The sequence below is a fragment of the Moschus berezovskii genome, chromosome 27 (assembly GCF_049115385.1).
Source record: "Moschus berezovskii isolate FMDL1 chromosome 27, NW_MosBer_1.0, whole genome shotgun sequence".
NCBI classification, from domain to species: domain Eukaryota; kingdom Metazoa; phylum Chordata; class Mammalia; order Artiodactyla; family Moschidae; genus Moschus; species Moschus berezovskii.
The window spans coordinates 17,522,827-17,543,025 of NC_142486.1; the positions used below are offsets into that span (position 1 = coordinate 17,522,827).

At 50.4% G+C, this 20,199-nt stretch overlaps 1 protein-coding gene across 1 annotated transcript; it reads right to left on the reverse strand.

The window, feature by feature from the left end:
* Window positions 1-494: 494 nt before the first annotated feature.
* C27H16orf82 (chromosome 27 C16orf82 homolog) lies at window positions 495-2,622 on the reverse strand. Its single transcript, XM_055408815.1, has 2 exons — window positions 2,543-2,622; window positions 495-987 (listed from the first exon to the last, which is right to left on the reverse strand). The coding sequence occupies exons 1-2, from the start codon at window positions 2,620-2,622 to the stop codon at window positions 495-497; spliced, it is 573 nt and encodes a 190-aa protein (XP_055264790.1).
* Window positions 2,623-20,199: the final 17,577 nt, after the last annotated feature.

Below are 20,199 nucleotides of genomic sequence, written 5' to 3' on the forward strand. Positions count from 1 at the left end.
GTCGGCAGCATACGGCTCCTCTGCTGATGGCTGTTGTTACAGATAAATCAAAATCACTGGTGATTTTGACCGAGTGTATACTTTTAAAAGGCCTTTCTTACTTCTGTTGGCAATAACCACTCTGGGTGAAGTCTGGGTTTGCTGGGTCTTCACATGATGTGTTTTTCAAGGTCCCAGTGGTTGGCGAGTCTTCTCATAAAGGCACATGCACCTGGGCAGGCTGCTTGTCCTTGGCGACCTGGTCACTAACGTTCACATTGGCCTCAGCTTTGTCCCCCGGAAGACTGGTTTTGCTCTGCAGCCTGCTGTGCACCTGGCTGTCCACCCTGACGCTCTGGTGGTTGCTGGCCTGGCTGGAGGGAAGGCTGCCCACGGAGCTGACCAGCCCGCTGCTCACCTGGTAGTTTAGGGCACTGCTGCCCAGGCTGATGAAACTGATGTCGCTGAAGCTGCTGGCCGTGCTTGCCACGCTACCGCTGGGCAGGCTGGTCTTACTATTCCCTTCCAGTCTGCTTGGTGCCATTGGCTTGGCAGGGCAGTCGTCTCTTCAGCTGCTTAGGAGAGTAGATGGCGCACACCTGGCTGTTCTGGGCACCACCTGCCTGGGTGTGGAGCCTTCTGCTCAACCGCACGATTTGACGGCTGCCCGGCAAGCTGACTTCACTGTTCTCCTCATCCCCTGCGTACCCGCTGCTCAGCCGGCTGATGTCAATGCATCGCTCCAGGCTGGAGTGTTGCAGGCTTGACAGGACGCTGCTTTCGTGGCTCACAGTGCTTCCCAGGTGACCATTGGAATCTCTCAGGGGCTCCTGCGTGGCTTCTGCATCATGGCGTGGCCATGCGGGGGACTGGGGCTCTAGGCTGGGTAACTGTAGACTTGTACCTGGTTCCTGAGCCTCCCCGCTGGGAGACTCCCCTTGCCTGCCCTGGAGGAAAGTGGGGGGCAACTGACTTGGTTTCTCCAGGAGGAGGGGGCCCTGGAGGCCTCTGGGTGTTGGATATGGTGTGTCTGGGCAGAGGAGGCTCAATTTATAAGGGTCCCCTTGAAAAGGGAGGGTTCTGATTGGCTGGCTTGGTTCCCATGGTGATGGTGCCTGTGATGCGGGCGGGCGGGGCAGGAGGGAGAACAATGCTGTGCTGGCACCTGGGGCATCAGGGGCATCAGGGGCTGCAGTTAGGCAGAAAGGAGGCTCCCGTGCAGAAGGGCTGAGAACCACTTTCAAAGGGGCCTGTGGTCTCTGCTTTGCCGGGTCAGGAGACCTGCCTTTGCCTCCCAGCTGAGACCTTTATGAGCTGTGTTTCTTCACATCCTGTCATTTTGTGAGCCTCTGCTCCTTGCTCAGCTCTGTGCTCCTGAGGACTGCAGAGAATTTCACAGTCAGGGTTTTAACCTCCATTTTTCCATGGCCGTGCCTCGTCCAGCTCTGACTCTCTCTCAACCTCGTCCTGTGTCACACCCTACCCTATCGTCACCTCGGATGCCCAGTCACACTGGCCACTTTGTTATTCTGAGCTCTGATCTGCCACAGGGCCTTTGCACTGGTGGTTCCCACCCCCTGGAATGCTCTTCCCTCGGTGCCTTCAGGTTTCAGCTCCAGTGTTCCTCATTAAACTTTCCCTGGCCTCCCCAAGCAGGTCCCTCTATTGTTCTTTATGTCACGTCCTGATTTATGGGCCTTGTGGCTTTTGTTACAATTCGCAATTATGTTTATGTGTTGGTTATTGCCGTACATTCCCTCTGCTTCGGTGTCAACCTTGCGAGGGCAGAAATTTTGGTTTCTTATTTTCTGTTCTGCTCTGACACCCAGCATCATGCTGGCACGTAGTAGCAGCTCACTGAGTCTTTACTGAATGAGTGGATTGTGCACGCTCAGGTTTGCATCATAAACATGCGTTTGGATTTCTGAGCACAGTGACTCTCCCTTGACTGCTCATCACAGTGGTCTGACTTGTCCCCACAGCCCTGCTTTCCCTGGGAAGGGACAGCTCGGTGGTTTAGTGGTGATGCCAGAGAAAGCGGCGCGGTGGAATCCAACTCTTGTAGGAAGCAGGGATAAATCTAGCTTTAGGGGACTGGCAGGGGGTGGGCAGGGTCACACACTGAGCAGGTAGGCTGAAGACTGGCTTTGTCCTTTCGTGAATGTGAAACGATGCTGCCCCCGATGCTGGGGATTAATGGTGAGCCTGTTGACACTCATATTTCGTTTGATTCACATCCTGCCTGCCCCAGCTATGCCCCACTCTGGACCTGAAGAACTGGAGGGAATACCTGGGGGCGTGTCTAGGAAAAAGGGCAGAGAGCACGCCAGTGACGAGAGTGCTGTTCCTCTCTAGCACAGGTAGCTTCAGCTTCAGTACCAGCAGATGTAGCGAGACCCCGTGAACAGCTGAGGCTCCGCTCAGCATCCTCCTTCTGGAAGGCTCCTTTGGTCACTCTGGGGGTCTCGAGAAGGCATCAGGGCAGAGCTGGCCCATCCAGGTGCTTTTTCCTGGCACCCTCCAGAGATGCTGGTACTCAAGGCTCCAAGAGAGCCATACACACCTGAGCTCACAGCCCCAGTGCCACAGCGCGTCAGGGGAGAAGTGGGTGATGGCTGTTTTCTCCACGGGCTCCTTTCTCATCCTTCTCTCACCCAAATGCACAATCCAGTGTCTTTCTGCCAGATTCCCCTTTCCCTCATGTATCTCAGTTTCTTCCCACAGCTGCCTGGTGCCCTAGGACCTTTGCCTGACTCTGAGTCCCTGCTGAGGCTCAAAGAGGAAGCCTGGTTACGATCATGTTATGTGTGTGTCCTGGAGACCGGTGGCTGCCCTTCCCTGGTGTGACAAAGACAAAGCTATGTGTTCACCAAACCATCTCATTCCTCTCCCAAGTGTGTAGGAAATGTAGGCTTCCAATCCCCTTATGTCTCTTGGGGCCAACAGAAGAGGGGCAGGAGTGATGGCCAGTGCTGTAGGCTATGATATCAACGTGCATCCTTTTCCTTCTTCCCCGTCGGCAGGGACCTTGGAAGCCATGTGCTGGAGACGGCAGATGGCAGTGCCCACAGTGGATGGAACCTGGGTGCCTGAATGATCGTGCAGAGAATGCTGCCCTCGTCCAAACGCACCTGTGATGTGAGCGAGCTGTAGGCTCTTATTGGACTAAGCCTCCGAGACTTGGGGGAGGGGTGGTTATTTGTTCCGTAGACTGATCTCAATATATCACACGCTTGGATGCCCCTGAGGTGTTTCACTGGCTTGGCTTTATCTCTGAAGGTTTCTGCGGTGGGCCCTGGGGCTGCTTCCTTTCCCCACCACGTCCCCTCAGAAACCCAGCAGCCAAGTTCCCTGATGGGGAAGCTGTGCTCTCTCAGATTAGATGGTTGGGAAAGAAGGTCACCAGAGAGCTTCACCAGCCCAGAAAATGGCCCAGCAGCCGCGGGCCTCCCACCTGAATCAGTTCAGTTCAGTCGCTCAGTCGTGTCCGACTCTCCGCGACCCCATGAATCACAGCACGCCAGGCCTCCCTGTCCATCACCAACTCCCGGAGTACACTCAAACTCATGTCCACAGAGTTGGTGATGCCATCCAGCCATCTCATTCTCCGTCGTCCCCTTCTCCTCCCGCCCCCAACCTTTCCCAGCATCAGAGTCTTTTCCAGTGAGTCAACTCGTCTCATGAGGTGGCCAAAGTATTGGAGTTTCAGCTTTAGCATCAGTCCCTCCAATGAACATCCAGGATTGATCTCCTTTAGAATGGACTGGTTGGATCTCCTTGCAGTATAAGGGACTCTCAAGAGTCTTCTCCAACACCACAGTTCAAAAGCATCGATTCTTCGGCGATCAGCTTTCTTCACAGTCCAACTCTCACATCCATACATGACCACGGGAAAAACCATTGCCTTGACTAGACGGACCTTGGTCGGCAAAGTAATGTCTCTGCTTTTTAATATACTATCAAGGTTGGTCATAACTTTCCTTCCAAGGAGCAAGCGTCTTTTAATTTCATGGCTGCAATCAGCATCTGCAGTGATTTTGGAGCCCAAAAAAACAAAGTCTGACACTGTTTCCACTGTTTTTCCATCTATTTCCCATGAAGTGATGGGACCAGATGCCATGATCTTTGTTTTCTGAATGTTGAGCTGAATACTTATCACTAAAATTCAGACTGTGGTTTTGGAGAAGACTGTTGAGAGTCCCTTGGACTACATGGAGATCCAACGAGTCCATTCTAAATGAAATCAACCCTGAACATTCATTGGAAGGACTGATTCTGAAGCTAAAGCTCCAATCCTTTGGCCACCTGATGTGAAGAGCCAACTCTGGAAAAGACCCGATGCTGGGAAAGATTGAAGGCAGGAGGAGAAGAGGGAGACAGAGGATGAGATGGTTGCCATTTCCTCTTCCAGGATATCTTCCCAACCCAGGGATCAAATCGAGTCTCCTGCAACCAAATAAATAAATATTAAGAAAAAACTAGTGAGAGAGCGAGCTTGGGGTAGACAGCACAGTGCAGGGTGAACAGCCTGGTTGCTCTGCTCCGCAGGGGCTCTGGCCAGAGGAAGGGCTTCAAACCCAGAGTGAACTGTGGTTCCAGCTCTGTGTCTACCACCTGGGGGACGTGGTGTGGCCAACTTAACCTCTGAACCTCAGCTTCCACCTCTGGGAAATGGAGCAACAGCACTGATGATGGTACTCCCTGAGGGAGGCTCTGAGGGCTGAGAGGAAACACCAGCGCAGGGTCTGCTCTGTAGGCTTCATGTCCTCACCATGCTGCCCACCCTTTGTGGAGCCTCTGCTTTAAGACAGAACATAAGTGTATGCATGAAAAAAAATAAGGGCGTACACTGGCATATATGTATGTATAATAGATACGTGTGTATATGTGAATACATTCATAAAATATGTGTATGCATATATTCAAAAGGGCTTCCCTGGTGGCTCAGTTGGTAAGGAATCCACCTGCAATGCAGGAGCTGCAGGAGACATGGGTTCAATTCCTGGGTGGGGAAGATCCCCTGGAGGAGGAAATGGCAACCCATTCTAGCATTCTTGCCTGGGAAATCCCATGGACAGAGGAGCCTGGTGGTGTGCAGTCCATGGGGTCACAAGAGTCGGACACAACTTAGCAACTAAACGACCCCCACTATATGCAAAGACATACATAAGGATATATGTATATATGAATACACATATAATCCATGTGTTTATGATACATAAATATATGTGAACATGTATATAAATATTTATATACACACATACACATAAACGTACTTTTTATATGATTTTTTATTAATTTATTTTTGGCTGTGCTGGCTCTTCATTGCTACAGACAGGCTTTCTCTAGTTGCAGGGAGTGGGGTCTATGCTCTAGTTGTGCTGCACGGGTTTCTCTTCATGGTGGCTTCTCTTGCTGTGGAGCAGGGATTCTAAAGCATGGGCTCTGTAGTTGTGATACACAGGCTTAGCTGCCCTGAAGTGTGTAGGACCTTCCTGGACCAGGGATCAAACTTGTGCCCCCTGCATTGGCAAGTGGATTCTTAACCACTGGACTACCAGGAAAGTCCTAAACACACTTTTTTAAAACCACAAAATCCTCTGGCCTTCAGCATCCCTGGGGCATCCACTTTCCCCCAAGATTGTCCACATGGAGCATCCTTGTCTGAGCGCCTCCCCTGAGATCCTCTGGTCTCTTCCCAGCATCTGGCCCATTGGGGCAAGGACTGGCATTCATTCAGTTTAGAGCATCCCTGAACAGCTAGTGTGTGATCACAGGGCAGCATGGTGAGTTTCACTTGGAGCCAGACCCCAGCACACCCGGGGAGAACACGGAGCTCCCTGAGCTGGGGCTGGAGCTGTTGGAGGGACCGTGTGTGTGGGTTGAGCTGGACATTGGCATGAATATCTCAGTCCGTCTCCTTTCATCCTCTCTCTGCCCCAAAGCCCAGGTCCTGGCTACCTAATTTGGTCACCAGGCAGGTCTTGTCCTGGTGAGAGGCATCCCTATGGGTCAGGAGTGGTGGGTACCTCCCTGTTCAAGAGCACTTGGCATTGGAGCTTAAACAAGTTGTCTCCAAGGGTGGACCTGGGGCCCTGGCGGCAGGACCTGGGACTCTATACCTCCTCCCAGGATCAAGTCAAAGAGAACCAGCTCAGCCAGGGCCTGGAGTGTGATTGGTTCAAGAGAGAGAGGTAATTCTTCCTCCGGGTGGCCCCATGATTGATTTTCTCCCCTTTTTACATTACTTAAGGCATAAAAAAGGAACGATAAAGCGAATATCTGTGTGCTCATCACTCAATTCAAGAAATAAGACTCTGCTGATATAGCCTAAAACCCATTTACCCCTCCCCCACACATCTCCCCATAGCAATCCTGAATCTGACGCACATCTTTATACTTGAAGTATAAAAAGAAAAGGACATATTCCCATTCCATGTGTGGAATCATTTTGCATGCTATTAATCTTGATATAAGTGGCATTCTTTATATATCCTTCTATAACTTGCTTATGTTCAACATTATATTTGTGAGATTCATCTGTCGTTCTGTGTGTAGCCCAAGTTCATTTTCACTGTGCTGAGAGTATTCATTCTATTGATGAATGTCATAATTCATTCTCTCGATGAATGGCTGGGTTACTTTTCCTTTTCTCTCCCTCTGTGATAAACATCCCTCTAAGTGTCTCTTTCCTACGACCTTTCCCCCAAGGATTTATGAGAAGGGTCCTCCCAGACGGACCATGAAAACTTCCACTTGTTTTAATTACGTATAGAGCAGCTATGTCTCCCCATCCCCTGGGTCTCATCTTCTACCACGAGGGTCAGCTTAGGGATGGGGTAAACCACAGGGTTTTCTGTTGCCTACATTATTTGGTCCTTATTTGGTTAACATGGCCTTGTCAAGATGTTTGGCTCCGGCTGGAGAGTTGACTCCCTTGGGTCGGGGGGCAGCAGGAGCCAGGTGGCTGAAAGGGGGTGAGCCTCTCTGAAGGGCGAGTGCTACCAGGAGGGACCCAATCTTTCTGCTCAGGGCGTGTCACGCAGCTTCCTGTGAGCTGGGGCAAAGCCCCCGCCTCACTTTTTTTCACTGTGGACTCAGTGTGTGAAGGGCACCCTGGGGGTGGGAAGAGAGGACCGAGGAGAGGCGGCCTGAGGAATGGGGATGGAACTGAGTCTTCCTAGGCCCAGCCTGGGAACCGTACGACAGAGTCACGGAGCTGTTGAGTCAGTGTGTGAAGCCGACGTCTGAGTTCCAGTCCACTTCCCAGCTGTGTGATCTGGGGAAGGTTACCTAGCCTTTCTGTCTCAGTTTGGGTTCCTTCAAAAGCAGACTTTAAGGCATGACTCGGGTACCAGTCATTTGGGAGGTGGTTCCAGGAAACCCCAGTGAAGAGATGGGCAGTAAGACAGGGAAGGAAGGAAAGAAGCCAGTGAAGGCGTGTTTATGGAGAATGTGACCAGTCAGCCTGGGGCTCAGTGATGCTGGGGCCTCGCAGAGGCTGGGACATTTACCCACTGGCTCTAGGCCCCACTGGGGCATCTACTGCCTTTTCCCGTTTCTCAGGAGCTGGCTGAGCAAACCTCTGTGGTGCCAGAGAAAGCCTGGAGGCAGAGGTGGCGGGAGGGGAGAGAGATGGGGAGGGGGCGGGGAGGGAGGGGAGCAGAGCTGGGGAGGAGGCAAGGTGGAGGGGAGAGGCGGAGACGCTGTGCTTGGGAGCGTCTGCCGCTCCATCAGTCAGCTCTCATCTCTGGTGAAGGCTGACCCCTGGAAGTCAAGAAGAGAGGTGGGGGCATCCATGGAGTCTGCCAGCGTGGCCTCGCCCACAGATGGGGTTAGGGATTGTTCCTCTAGGCTATAGAAGGATTTCACAAGGCCAGGCTGGCCTGCAGTCCTCTTCAATAAATGCTAAGTATCGAAAACCTGCCTGGTGCTCCCCCAAGGTTGTGGTGAAGAAATGGAGATGGACAGATGAAATAGCAGCTCAGAGAGATGATAAAAAATGGACTCTGGCTGTAAAACAACCAGGTGGCAGGGCCACGATCCAGACCCGGAAGTTGTCTCGGGAAACATCAGGTCTCACACCCTGGGGGCTTCACTATATTCGGCCCAGAGTGGTTAACAGCCCCCATCCCCCACCCCCGGAGCTGGATGTCAGGGGACTGTTTGCCTTGTCAGCCTCCATCAGGCCACAAGTACGGACCAGGGTGGGTCCCAGGAGAGGACCGGGTGTAGGGGGACCAGAGGCCCTGCAGGGAGAGGGCGCTGAGCACAGAACACACAAGCAGGGTCCCGACGTGTGTGTTAGTGTCTCGGCTCAGCGTGTGATCGAGGGGGCTGCTGGCATGTGGGACCCTCCATTTTAAAGGGGAACGTGGCTGAGCAAACTGGGGTGCATGGATCTTCCTGACCTGTGGTAAAGTCAAACACAGTCAAAATGATCCCTGAAAATCCACTCCATCCCTCCACCCATCAGACCTGCAGCGCCATGAAGAGATTCAATCTCAGTGGTTCTCAGGCACACTCAGCTTGTGGGCCACCCGGTTAGAGCTCAGGGCTGGGGAGCCCCTTTTCTGAAGTCCTGGGGTGCCCAACCTTCAGTTCTGAATGGTTGCAAGTCCAGAGGGGTGGCTCCCGGGCGAGACTTTACCCTAGGCTCTGCCTCCCGCCAGCTCTGTACCTGGGCAGCTTATCCAAACCCTCCCACCAGCCTCCTCCTCTGAGAAATGGGACTGGGAACGGTCAGCTCTTGCCATCCTTCAGGTCAGGGAAGCCTGTGTTTTGTCACTGCTGTGTCCCCAGTGCCTGGAAGAGGTTCATGCGTTCCCTAAAGCTTCGCTGAATGAACAGGTGCAAAGTGCTTAGGGCCACACTGACGCTTAGAAAGCTGAACAGCTTTGATTACTATTATAATGCGGTTTTGGTATAAAGTCTCTTTTTCATCAACATAGGGCAAACCAGACTTGTTCACTTTTGGGGTGGATTAGATGATAAAAATCCCAGGTGGTGCTAGTGGTAAAGAACCCACCTGCCAATACAGGAGATGTCAGAGACCAGGGTTTGATCCTTCTGTTGGGAAGATCCCCTGGAGAAGAGAGTGGCAACCCACTCCAGCATTCTTGCTTGGAAAATTCCATGGACAGAGGGGCCTGGCAGGCTACAGTCCATGGGATCACAAAGAACCAGACATGACTGAAGCAACTTAGCACAGACAGATGAGAAAATAGAGTGACACTTTGCTCAGGGGCTGAGCACCAAAGCTAGGAGGATGTTAACTGCCCTGTTGGATGAGGTTCTGGTCAGGGGCCAGGAAGGGTGTCAGGGCTGAGGAACCTTGGAGAAAGGCCCTTAGTTATTAAGTCCCAAGTTACAGATGAGGCTGAGTGAGCAGAAGGAGATTTCTTAATGCTGTCTGGCTGGCAAGCGGCAGAGCCAGGCTTCAACCCATCATCTGGTTCCTAGTTCAGGCTCACTCTGAGGGCACCTGGGGAGCTATAGGTTTGCAGATCGGGAACAGAGGTTCTCAGAGAAGAGAAACAGTGCCTGGACCATGGTGCATACGGGTGGCAGAGCGTGAGGGAGGGATCACTGGTGTCCCAGAAGGTGGGGTGCACGGTGAGAGGGGGCACGGGACCATGGCCTGGGGGGGCCTTCCCTGCCAGGCACTCCAGGTTAAGCGATGCGAACCCAAGTGCCCTGGGCTCTGAAGCTCAAATTCCCCTTTTGTAAAGGGAAGTGATGCTTTCAACTTGCCTCCCTTCCTGGGCTTTTGGGTGCAGGCGGGGAGCTCCCCAGAACTCCCAGAAGAAAACATCACCGGGGTGGGAGGGCAGCTCATCATCACTGGGTCAGCAGACCAGCCCTGGCTGCCTGCCCCATGGCTCCCTGGTGCCTCCCAGTGCACCCCTAATGCCAGCCTGCCGTGATTGTCTGAGCCTAGAGGAGAGAGTCCCAGGAAGGCAGGGCCGGCCCTGAGTGAGCACGGTAAGGGCTGCCCACAGAAAGTGGCCACCGCTGATGCATGATGGCCTTTTGAGCAAATTATTCCTCTACGATTGCAGAGAGGAGGAATTATTGGCAGAAAATGAGGATATAAAACCCTGTGGGAGCCTGGTACCTTTTGGGGGGCGCTGAGCGCTGAGCACTTGGAATCCTTCCAGAAGATTGGTTCATTTTTAATGGTCTAGGACTATAGCTCATCTGTTTAATTCAAATGAGGTGACATAATATCTTTCATTTGGACTTATCACCACACGGCGCTGATGCAGCTCCCAGCATTCTCCGGGCAGGACATTCTGTCATTAACGCACAATCCCTCTCTCTGGCCAAATTGAAAGTCCACAGGAAGGGCTGTAGCCTCGGAGAGGAGAGATCAACAGGGAATAGGTCACATCAGGTATTAAGGAATGAAAATGAATTCATTTTTACCTCTGGTGAATAAGCAGTTGTACTTGGGTCTCTGTGATCCATGAAATAGGCTGTCAGGAAAATAGGAAATGGGCTGTGTTTGAACTTCACTGGTTAATTCTGTCCCGTTGCCCTGGAGACTGGTATCACTGCCCAGGGCAGGGGCTGGGGGAGGAGGGGCGCCCACATGTATGGGGCACCCACTGTACGCCAGATGTATCTGGCTTTGTCAGTCCTGGGGAGTGGGGAACATTGTTATTTCCATATTTCAGACGAGGATGATAAGGCTCAGAAAGATCCAGGGACTTGTTCCAGGTCGCTCAGTGCAGAACCCTGGGGCGGTTTGAGGTGTACAGCCTTATGGCCAGGAAATGGGCCCGGAGAACCTCAAAGCCTTACCTTCACCTGGGCTCAAAATATGAAGTGTCAGCTTTCTACACCAGGGGGATACCCACTGTCACTGGATCGTGGTGAGGGTTAAATGAGGTAATGAACTTCATGAGCTCCACACAGGGCTCCGGGCAGAGTGTTGGGAACTTCCGCCTTTCCATCCTTCAGCTGATAGAGCACCTGAGTGAAGTTGGAAAGTAAGTGACTTAAGCGCCCAAGACCGAGGGTAAGTGGCTGGTGGTGTGAGGTCTGTCCCTTGGACTGGTCCGGGAGTCCCTGTTCTTTCTGCCACAGCGGTGGTTTCATGGCTCAGTCGTGTCTGACTCTTTGTGATCTCATGGACTGTATCCCACCAGGCTCCTCTGTTCATGGGATTTATCAGGCAAGAAGACTGGAGTGGGTTGCCATTTCCTTCCCCAGGGGATCTTTCTGACCCAGGGATCGAATCCATGTCTCTTGCTGAGTCACCTGGGAAGTTTCTACTAAACCAGGAACTAGAGAGGAGGAATTATTGGCAGAAAATGAGGGAGGCAGGTTGACAGTATAACTTCCGTTTACAAAAGGGGAAACTGAGCTCCAGTGCCCGGGGTGCTTGGGGGCTGGGGGAGGATTTTGAGATGTTTACTATGGAATTTCCCCCTTCTCTGCTTTATTGTCTCCATAACAACCTCCACCAGCCCTGTATATTCAACGTGGTGGTTTTGTTCGTTGTTTGTCTCCCACCACCTGGACATTTACTTGAGGAGGGGTTTTGACCAGTTCATCACTGTGTCCGCAATGCCTAGAACTAGAGCTGGGACTGGCGTGAGGCAGGAGAGAGAGAGGGGTCCTACAAGGACCTTAATCCTGAATTTAGTTAAAATTTTGATATTTTGTTCATTATACATATATATTTGCATTCATTTTTTATTTTTAATAATGTTATATTAAAATATCGATTATCTTGTTGCCTGAGTTTTTCAGTCCCTCTCGCAAATGTTTCCCCTGAGCAGGAACAGAGATGCAGACATGGAGAACGGACTTGTGGACTTAATAGGGGAAGGAGAGGATGGGCCAAATTGAGAGAGTAGCATTGAGGTATACACACTACCATGCGTAAAAGAGGGAGCTGGTGGGAAGCTGCTCTACAGCACAGGGAGCTCAGCTTAGTGCTCTGTGATGACCCAAAGGGGATGAAGGGGGATGGGAGGGAGGCTCAAGAGAGAGGGGATATAGGTATACTTACAGCTGATTCCTTGGACAGCAAGGAGATCAAACCAGTCAATCCTAAAGGAAATCAGCCCTGCATATATATTCACTGGAAGGACTGATGCTGAAGCCCAATACTTTGGTCACCTGATGTGAAGAGCCAACTCATGGGAAAAGACCCTGATGCTGGGAAAGACTGAGGGCAGGAGGAGAAAGGGTGACAGAGGATGAGATGGTTGGATGGCATCACCGATTCAATGGACATGAGTTTGAGCAGACTCCGGGAGAGAGTGAAGAATAGGGAAGCCTGGTGTGCTGCAGTCCACGGGGTCACAAAGAGCTGGGCACGGCTTAGCGACTGAACGACAACAACAATAGTTGATTGACATTGTTATACAGCAAAAACCAACACAGCGTTGTGAAGCAGTTATCCTCTAATTAAAAATAAAAAAGTTAAAAAAATTTGCCTCTAAGTGCCTCGCTTGCCTTGCTCTAGTCCCAGCTCTGCCTGGAGGGCCGCCTGACATGTAATTACGTTCAGAAAAGATTTGTAAAACCGAATGATGCCCTGTTGTGTATCAAGACTCATTTCCTGAGTCCCCAGAGAACAGATTGTCCTTCAATCTGGTCTTCGAGGGTCTTTGTAGCTGAAGGAAGCTAGGACCCCAAACGGGGCTGCTTTGACTTGGCTCCATCATTTGGCGATAGCTGAGTATTTCTGATGAGTGAGTGAAAGTCGCTCAGTCGTATCTGACGCTTTGCAACCCCATGGACTCTACAAGTCCATGGAATTCTCCAGGCCAGAATACTGGAGTGGGTAGTCTTTCCCTTCTCCAGGGGATCTTCCCAACCCAGGGATCACACCCAGGTCTCCCACATTGCAGGCAGATTCTTTACCAGCTGAGCCACCGGGGAAGCCCAAGAATACTGGAGTGGGTAGCCTATCCTTTCTCCAGGGGAATCTTCCTGACCCAGGAATCAAACCACGGCCTCCTGCATTGCTGGCGGATTCTTTACCAGCTGAACCATCAGAGAGTATTTCTGATAGAAGTGAGCTAAAGAAGAAGGGCGTGTCCCTTTCAGGATCTGCTTATGGAACCAGTTCGAACTCAGGTCTCTAAAACTGCCTAATGAGGGATGGAATGCGAGAAAGCTACTGAGTTCTGAAAACCTATGCAGAATTTCACACCAGCGTTAGAGACTGCCCACACCTTTCTATCCTGGATGCTTCCCACAATTAAAAGCCGCATGGGGTTGTACTGACACTCGTTAGTGTAATGAGATCTGGCTGTGCAGTGCCACTCACCACCTCCCCCACCTTCTTTCACGGCCAGCACACTGTGCTGACCCAGTCCAGCAAGGCTGTGACACCTCTGAGGCTCCATGTCAACAAAATACCAGGGCGTGCTTCCACCTTGTCTTTATTCCCCTCCAAAGCTGAGGTTTCATCCAGTCGCATTCTCATAATTAAGGCGGGAGTGAGAAATAGCCTCCTATATAATTTAAAATGGGAAAATTATCGATACCTTTTCCAGCCTCAGCTTTAAATCTTAGCCACCAACGACTCCCCTATTAACGGACCTAATTAAATCCATTTCTCAGGACGTCTTTGGCAAATTCCATTTTAGCAAAACTGTAGGAAGTTTAATTTGATTTGTCTCTGCTCCCCAGAGCTCTCCTGGCAAAATGAGGGCAGGGCGGCTGCTCGTCTCTCCTGTTTGATATTTATGAATCCACTCACTGAACATTGATTGAGCACCTACTGTGTGCTCTAGGAGGAAGGAGGAGGAGGGAGCGGTGAAGAGACAAGTTCCTGTTCTCATGGCCAGAGGGGCCTGGGGTTGTTCAGTTGCTAAGCCATATCTGACTCTTTGTGACCGCATGGACTACAGCACACCAGGCTCCCCTGTCCTTCACTGTCTCCTGGAGTTAGCTCAGATTCATATCTGGGGAATGTTGATCATTAATCCATCTATTCAAGCACCCTGTATCCAGTCATCCAATGAGGGAAGCACTGTGAAGGGGCTGCTGTTGGAGACATGAAAGACACCCCCGCCCCATGAAGATCACCCCCTATTTGAGTTGGAACAGATAGCTAATAATCAGTGTGGTAAATACCAATGCCTGCACCTCATCCCTGATCACATAAGCCATAATTTCTGGGGATGGGGGTCAAGGATTTGGTATTTTTTAAAAGCTCTCCAGGTATTGCTAATATTCAGCCAGGATAGAGTCACCAGGCTAAAGCATGCAAAGTGGTGAGGAGTGTGGCGGAGAGGTGCTGGAATCCTGTAAATGGATTTGAACCTCATCTGAGGGCAGTGAGAGCATTGAAGGGTTTTAGCGGGAAAAGGAGGAGCTCCTGTTTGAGCTGCAGAAAGAACTCCTCTGCCAGGGGTGTAGAGGATAGTCTGGGTTGGGGTAACTGGAGTGAGAGAAACTGGAAAAGAGGCTATTACAGAAACCTGGGAGGGAAGTGGTGGTGTTCTGGGCCCACTGTCATCATCATGGGGATGGAGAAGACAGAGATTCAGGAGACCAGACTGACACGATTGGGTGGTGACTCGTGCAGCCTGGGCAAACTAGGGAAAGCAGTTTAAGATGACTCCACGTGCACTGGGTGACTAGGTGGATGGTTATGACATTAATCAGGAAAGGAAAGAATGATTTGGGTTTAGGACATGTTGGAGAGATTTGATTGGCAGCTGGAGTCAAGATCTGACACTTGGGATTGTGCTTTGGTGGGTAGAGCAATTGGGAAGTCAACTGGAACTCCTAATTGGAAACTATTGATGTCACCCAAGGAGAATGTGTAGCCTCAGAGTAGAAGGGTGGCAGAGCCTTTAGGAATCTCAGCATTTGAAGGGCAGTTGGAGTTTGGAGGAGTCAAGAAAGAATCCGATGAGGGATGGCAGAGAGGCAAGAGGAAAAGCAGAGAGTGATGCTGCGAAGCTAAGGAAGGAGAGAGTTCTGAAAAGAGAGTGGCAACATGTTGCAAGTTGTACAGAGGAAAAAATAAAATGGGAAGCCATTCTACACATTTAAGAAAAACAGTATTGGGGCTTTGGGGGCAGTAACCAGGCTGCGGTGGGTTGCAGAGGAAATGGAAGAGAGATGAGTGGAGGTATACATGCTTGTCCGAGAAAGAGAAGTGAGATGGGCAGTCCCCAGAGGAAATGTTGGATTGAGCAGACACGAGACAGGATTAAATGCAAGTAGTTTATTCTGGAGGTGATCCCAGGAAAGATCAGTAGGGGAATGAAGAAGTAGGACATAAAGGTAAGAAATCAGTAAAGGGTGTGCCAGCAAACGAGTAATCACTGAAGGAAACTGGACCTTAATCTCACCGGATAACTAGAGAAGACAGTACAGAGCAGGCACCTGAGTTATTGTCCACGAGAGCCAAGGGAACTGGGGTATTTACCCACCAATTCCCACCGTCACTGGTCGAGGACTATTCCTCATTGGTTGAGGGGGCATTAATTCCCAGGCACTTTAGGCCTTCCATGTGCAGGGGAAGGGTGGGCACTGCCAGCAGCCAGATAAAGTCCTCAGGCAACGAGACAAAGCTGGTGGCAGAATTAGTCTGGAGTGATGCCAGTGGTAACGGATGAGGGGCTAGGATCAGGCACCAGAGCGTCAGCTAAAGGAAGGATTTAGATTTTTCCAAACTGAAAAGAATTTGTCGTGACTGAGTGGTGAGGACGAGTGAGCAGGAGGGGTTGCGAAAACCAGGAAGAGGGGATAAGGGATGGAGAGCCGCCCAAGAAGAGGTGGCAGCGGTAGTGAGTGATGGAAGGGGAGGGCTTGGCCGCAAGGACAGGACGTGGTGGTTGGTAAATAGGAGGCTGGGATTCAAGTTCAAGCAGGTGCTGACATGTCATGACCATGGGTGTGAGTGGTCAAAGTGGAAGGAAAGTGAAATCCATTGAAGATGGGAAGGTTAAGGGCTCGGATGGTGAAGAGGTGGACTAGTTCATTCACACTGGACATCAAAGTCACCAAGGACTTTGGGGTGGACAGATACGCTAAATCAGCTGCCAGAGTGATTACTGACTGTTAAAAGTCACCAGGTACCCCAGTCCCTCACACAGAGTAGGGTGAACCAAGGGAGTGTGTTGACCATTAGGTCCTGGGCCAGGGAGGAGCCCTGTCAGCCGGAAGAACAAATGAGTCTGAAGAGGCGTCATCCCATTGGGGAGTCTGACTGGAAGTTTTGGAGGAAAGTTAGAGGACAGAGCTGAGAAGGTGGTCCCAATAAGTATCCAACCCCAGGGGTAATCAGGAGGCCTTGGGTAGGAGACAGAAGCCAAGAACCAGGGAAGTCAAGAACAGGTTGGGAAGCCAAGTTCAAGATTAGCCAGAGTGCATGCCCCAGGATGAAGGCTGGGATAAGGACAGGAAATAAGAGTTTGTGCTTCTTGGAGGGACTCAGGTCGGTAAAGAGACGGACAGAAAGCACAGGGCACTGACTCTGCTTAGCTTTCCCTCATTCCCTGAGGATTCGTACCTGCTAAACCAGGGCTCCATGGAATCCAGTTAGACAATCATGAGTGAGAGGAAGTGGGCTGAACTCTGGAGTCACATCGACCTGAGTTCAGATATCTGCTAAGTCTTTTCTAGCTGTGAGTCTTGAACAAGTGTTTTTTTTTTTTTCACCTCTGAGGATAGTTGAACCCATATTCTGAGATTGTTTTAAGGAAGAATTAAGTGTGGAAGAATGTCACACCTCTGTTCTTCTTGTTCAAAGACTCATACTTGCTACTCTGAGATGACAGTAATACCAAGTGCTCAGGAAGGGAAGTTACACAGGGCTATAAATGTGTTAGAAGGGTACCTGACCTAGTTAGGAGATCAAAGAAGGCTACCCTGAGGAGGTGATGTTGAGCTAAGGCCTATGGAATGAAAAGGAGTTGGGAGGTAAAAGTGGAAATGGGAACATTCTAGGAGGAAGAGACAGCATGTGCAAAGGCCCTGTGGTGGGAGGAGGTGTGGCCGTTTTGGTAACTGGAGACAGTGAGGAGGAACCCAGAGGAGTGGCCAACAGGAGGCACCCGTGCAGGGCCCGTCTGTTTTATAAAAGCAATGAACAGCCAGAGTTTGAGCAGGAGCACACCTGGTCAGCCTGTGATTGCTGGATAAAGGCGGGGGGACTGCAGGAGGAGGTAGCACAGGTCAGGGTGGTGGGGACGGGGCAGTTGTGAGGTTGCTGCATTCATCCAGGGAAGGATGAAATTGGCCTAGCATCAGTCCTTCCAATGAATATTCATCAACCCTGAATGGGAGGACTGATGCTGAAGTGGAAGCTCCAATACTTTGCCCACCTGATGCAAAGAGCTGACTCTTTGGTAAAAAACCCTGAAGCTGGGAAAGATTGAAGGCAAAAGGAGAAGGGGGCAATAGAGGATGAGATGGTTGGATGGCATCATTGATGCAATGGACATGAGTTTGAGCGAACTCTGGGAGATAGTGAAGGACAGGGAAGCCTGGCGTGCTACAGTCCATGGGGTCACAAGGAGTCTGACATGACTGAGTAACTGAACAATGAGCCACAACAGGGTGCTAAAGATGGAGCAGAAGACGAGGGGTGGAGTTGAGGGATGCTGAGGGGGTAAAATACACCAGACTTGATCATGGATTGGGTGGGGGTAAGGAGTTATTTATAGGGAGAGAGGTTAAGGATGGCACCCTCATTTCTGATTGTGGCAGTTTCAGCTGATCCAGCCTAAGAGACATTCTCCTTTTTGCCAATGTCACGATCTCATTTTTGGAGGATCAGTGTGCTCACTCTGGGTTTCTTGCCCAAGTCCAGATCATGGACCATGTTTAGCTTAACCCTGCTGGCAGGTCTTGAGTAGCTTCAATATTTCACAGCCAGGTACCAGGCTATAGAAGGAATGGGGAGAAGAAATTGGAGAACGATGTGACTGTGATGCTGTAAAATCCAAGGGAAGAAAGAGTTTCAGAAAAAGGGAGTGAGCCTATTTACAACAGCCAAGATGTGGAAGCAACCTAAGTGTCCATCGAGAGATGAATGGATAAAGACGATTTTGTACATGTACACAATGGAATAGCACGCAGCCATAGAAAGAATGAAATAATGCCATTTGCAGCAGCATGGATGGATCTAGAAATTGTCATACTAAGTGAAGTCAGAGAAGGACAAATATCATATGACATCACTTGTATGTGAAATCTTAAAAAAATGATACAAATGGATTTATTTACAGAAGAGAAACAGGCGGATAGACATAGAAAACAAATGTATTGTTACCAAAGAGGAAGAGAGGGGAGGGATAAATTGAGAGTAGAGGATTAGCAGATGCATACTGTCATGTAAAAAAGACAATAAGGATTTATTGTATAGCAGAAGGAACTATAGTCAATATCTGGTAATAAGCTATGATGGAAAAAATAAACCAAGAATGTATATGTGGATGCTGCTGCTGCTGCTGCTAAGTCACTTCAGTTGTGTCCGACTCTGTGTGACCCCACAGACGGAAGCCCACCAGGCTCCCCCATCCCTGGGACTCTCCAGGCAAGAACACTGGAGTGGGTTGCCATTTCCTTCTCCAATGTGTGAAAGTGAAAAGTGAAAGTGAAGTCGCTCAGTCGTGTCCGACCCTTAGAGACCCCATGGACTGCAGCCCACCAGGCTCCTCCATCCATGGGATTTTCTAGGCAAGAGTACTGGAGTGGCTTGCCATTGCCTTCTCCAGTGTATGTGTATATATGTGTATAATCTGAATCACTTTGCAGCACTCCTGAAATTAACCCCTGAAATATTATAAATCAACTATCCTTCAATAAAGAAAGAAAAAAGGAGTGAGATATAATGCTGAATATTGCTGAAATATGAGGCAAAGGAAGGAGTAAAATTTTAATGATTCTCTTATTTCTCTGATGAGGAGTTCAGGGATCAGACAGAGAGAATGTCTTAGTCAGACAGCCAGTTGGTGGCACAGCCTTGTGTGTCAGTCAGCTCGTGCTGTGTAAGAAAGAGCAGCAAGAGGAAGTGACTCAAAACCACAAAACTTATGATTTTTTATGAGTCTAGAGCTTGGTTGTGTTGTTCTGCTGACCTGGACCGGGCTTGGCTGATCTTGACTGGACTTGTTCATGGTCAGTTGGTAGACTGGTGAGGGGCTGGCTGGTCTAGAAGGGCTTCAGTGGGGAGTGCTTGTCTGTGCGCCCCATGGTCTCATCCTTTAGCAGGCTAGCCGAGTGCTAAGGTCCAGGCAGAGGATGCAAAGGCCCTAAGATGAGAACAAGCTTGGATGTTTGAAGAAGAGTAAGGAGGCCAGTGTGGCTGAGCGAGAGTGTTAGGGGAGGGGCAGTGGAAGATGAGATCAGAGAGGCAGAGTGGGTGGGAGGTGGGGGAAAGCACCATGAACATCTTGTGGATTACGGTAAGAATTTTTGCCTATACTTTTATTATTATTAGACTTAATTTCTGCTGTGTTGCCCTGGCTGACTCCAGCTTGGCTTCCACTCTGTGGAGGTGGTTCTGCATTTCCTCTGGCCGTGTTGATGTGGACTTAGCTTCTCCCCTCCCTGTGTGGACGTTTCCTGCATCCTGGTCCCACTGAGGGGTGCAAGACAAGTCAGCGTCACTGGTCCTGAAATCACAGTGCTTCCTCCTAAAGCCCCCCCGAGGTTAGGGTCCTCCAAGTTTGGTCCACTGCCTGTTTTTGTAAATAAACTTTTATTGGGCTACAGCGATGTCTATTCATCTACCTACTGTCTGTGGCCACTTTTACGCGACAATGGCAAAGTTGATGGATGTGATGGTTGTGATGGAGACTGTGTGGCCCACAAAGCCTTCGATATTTATTGTCTGATCTTTGAGAGATAAAGTTAAACCTTCTGGAACTTAAGAGGAGATACTTTCAATTCCCTCCCGCTTTGAAGGGTGGGGAATTCCAGGTTTGTGGATTTACCTGTGGGCACAGGAGGTATAAAAGCACTCAAATCCACACTGTGCCCTGATTTCCAGCGTCTTGTCCCCCGACCCCTGCTTCCCTGGGCTGACCTGCAACCCTGCTCCAGGATATAGCAATCCTTCTGATGTCTCAGTCTGCTCTGGCTGCTATAACTAAATACCACAGACTGGGTGGTTTACACAGTTTTGGAAGCTGAAAACTGCAAGACCAAGAGCACCAGTATGCTTGGGTTCCCGGTGAGGGCTCCCTTCTTGGCTTGTAGACGGCCACCTTCTCACAGTGCTCTTCATGG

Excerpts from the sequence above, each read along its gene's own strand:
- C27H16orf82 (XM_055408815.1), bottom strand. The coding sequence starts at position 2,622 with ATGAGAAAGGAGCCCGTGGAGAAAACAGCCATCACCCACTTCTCCCCT. Across the intron at positions 988-2,542 it reads CACTGGGGCTGTGAGCTCAG|AGGCCTCCAGGGCCCCCTCC; the intron begins GTGTGTATGGCT and ends TCCAACACCCAG.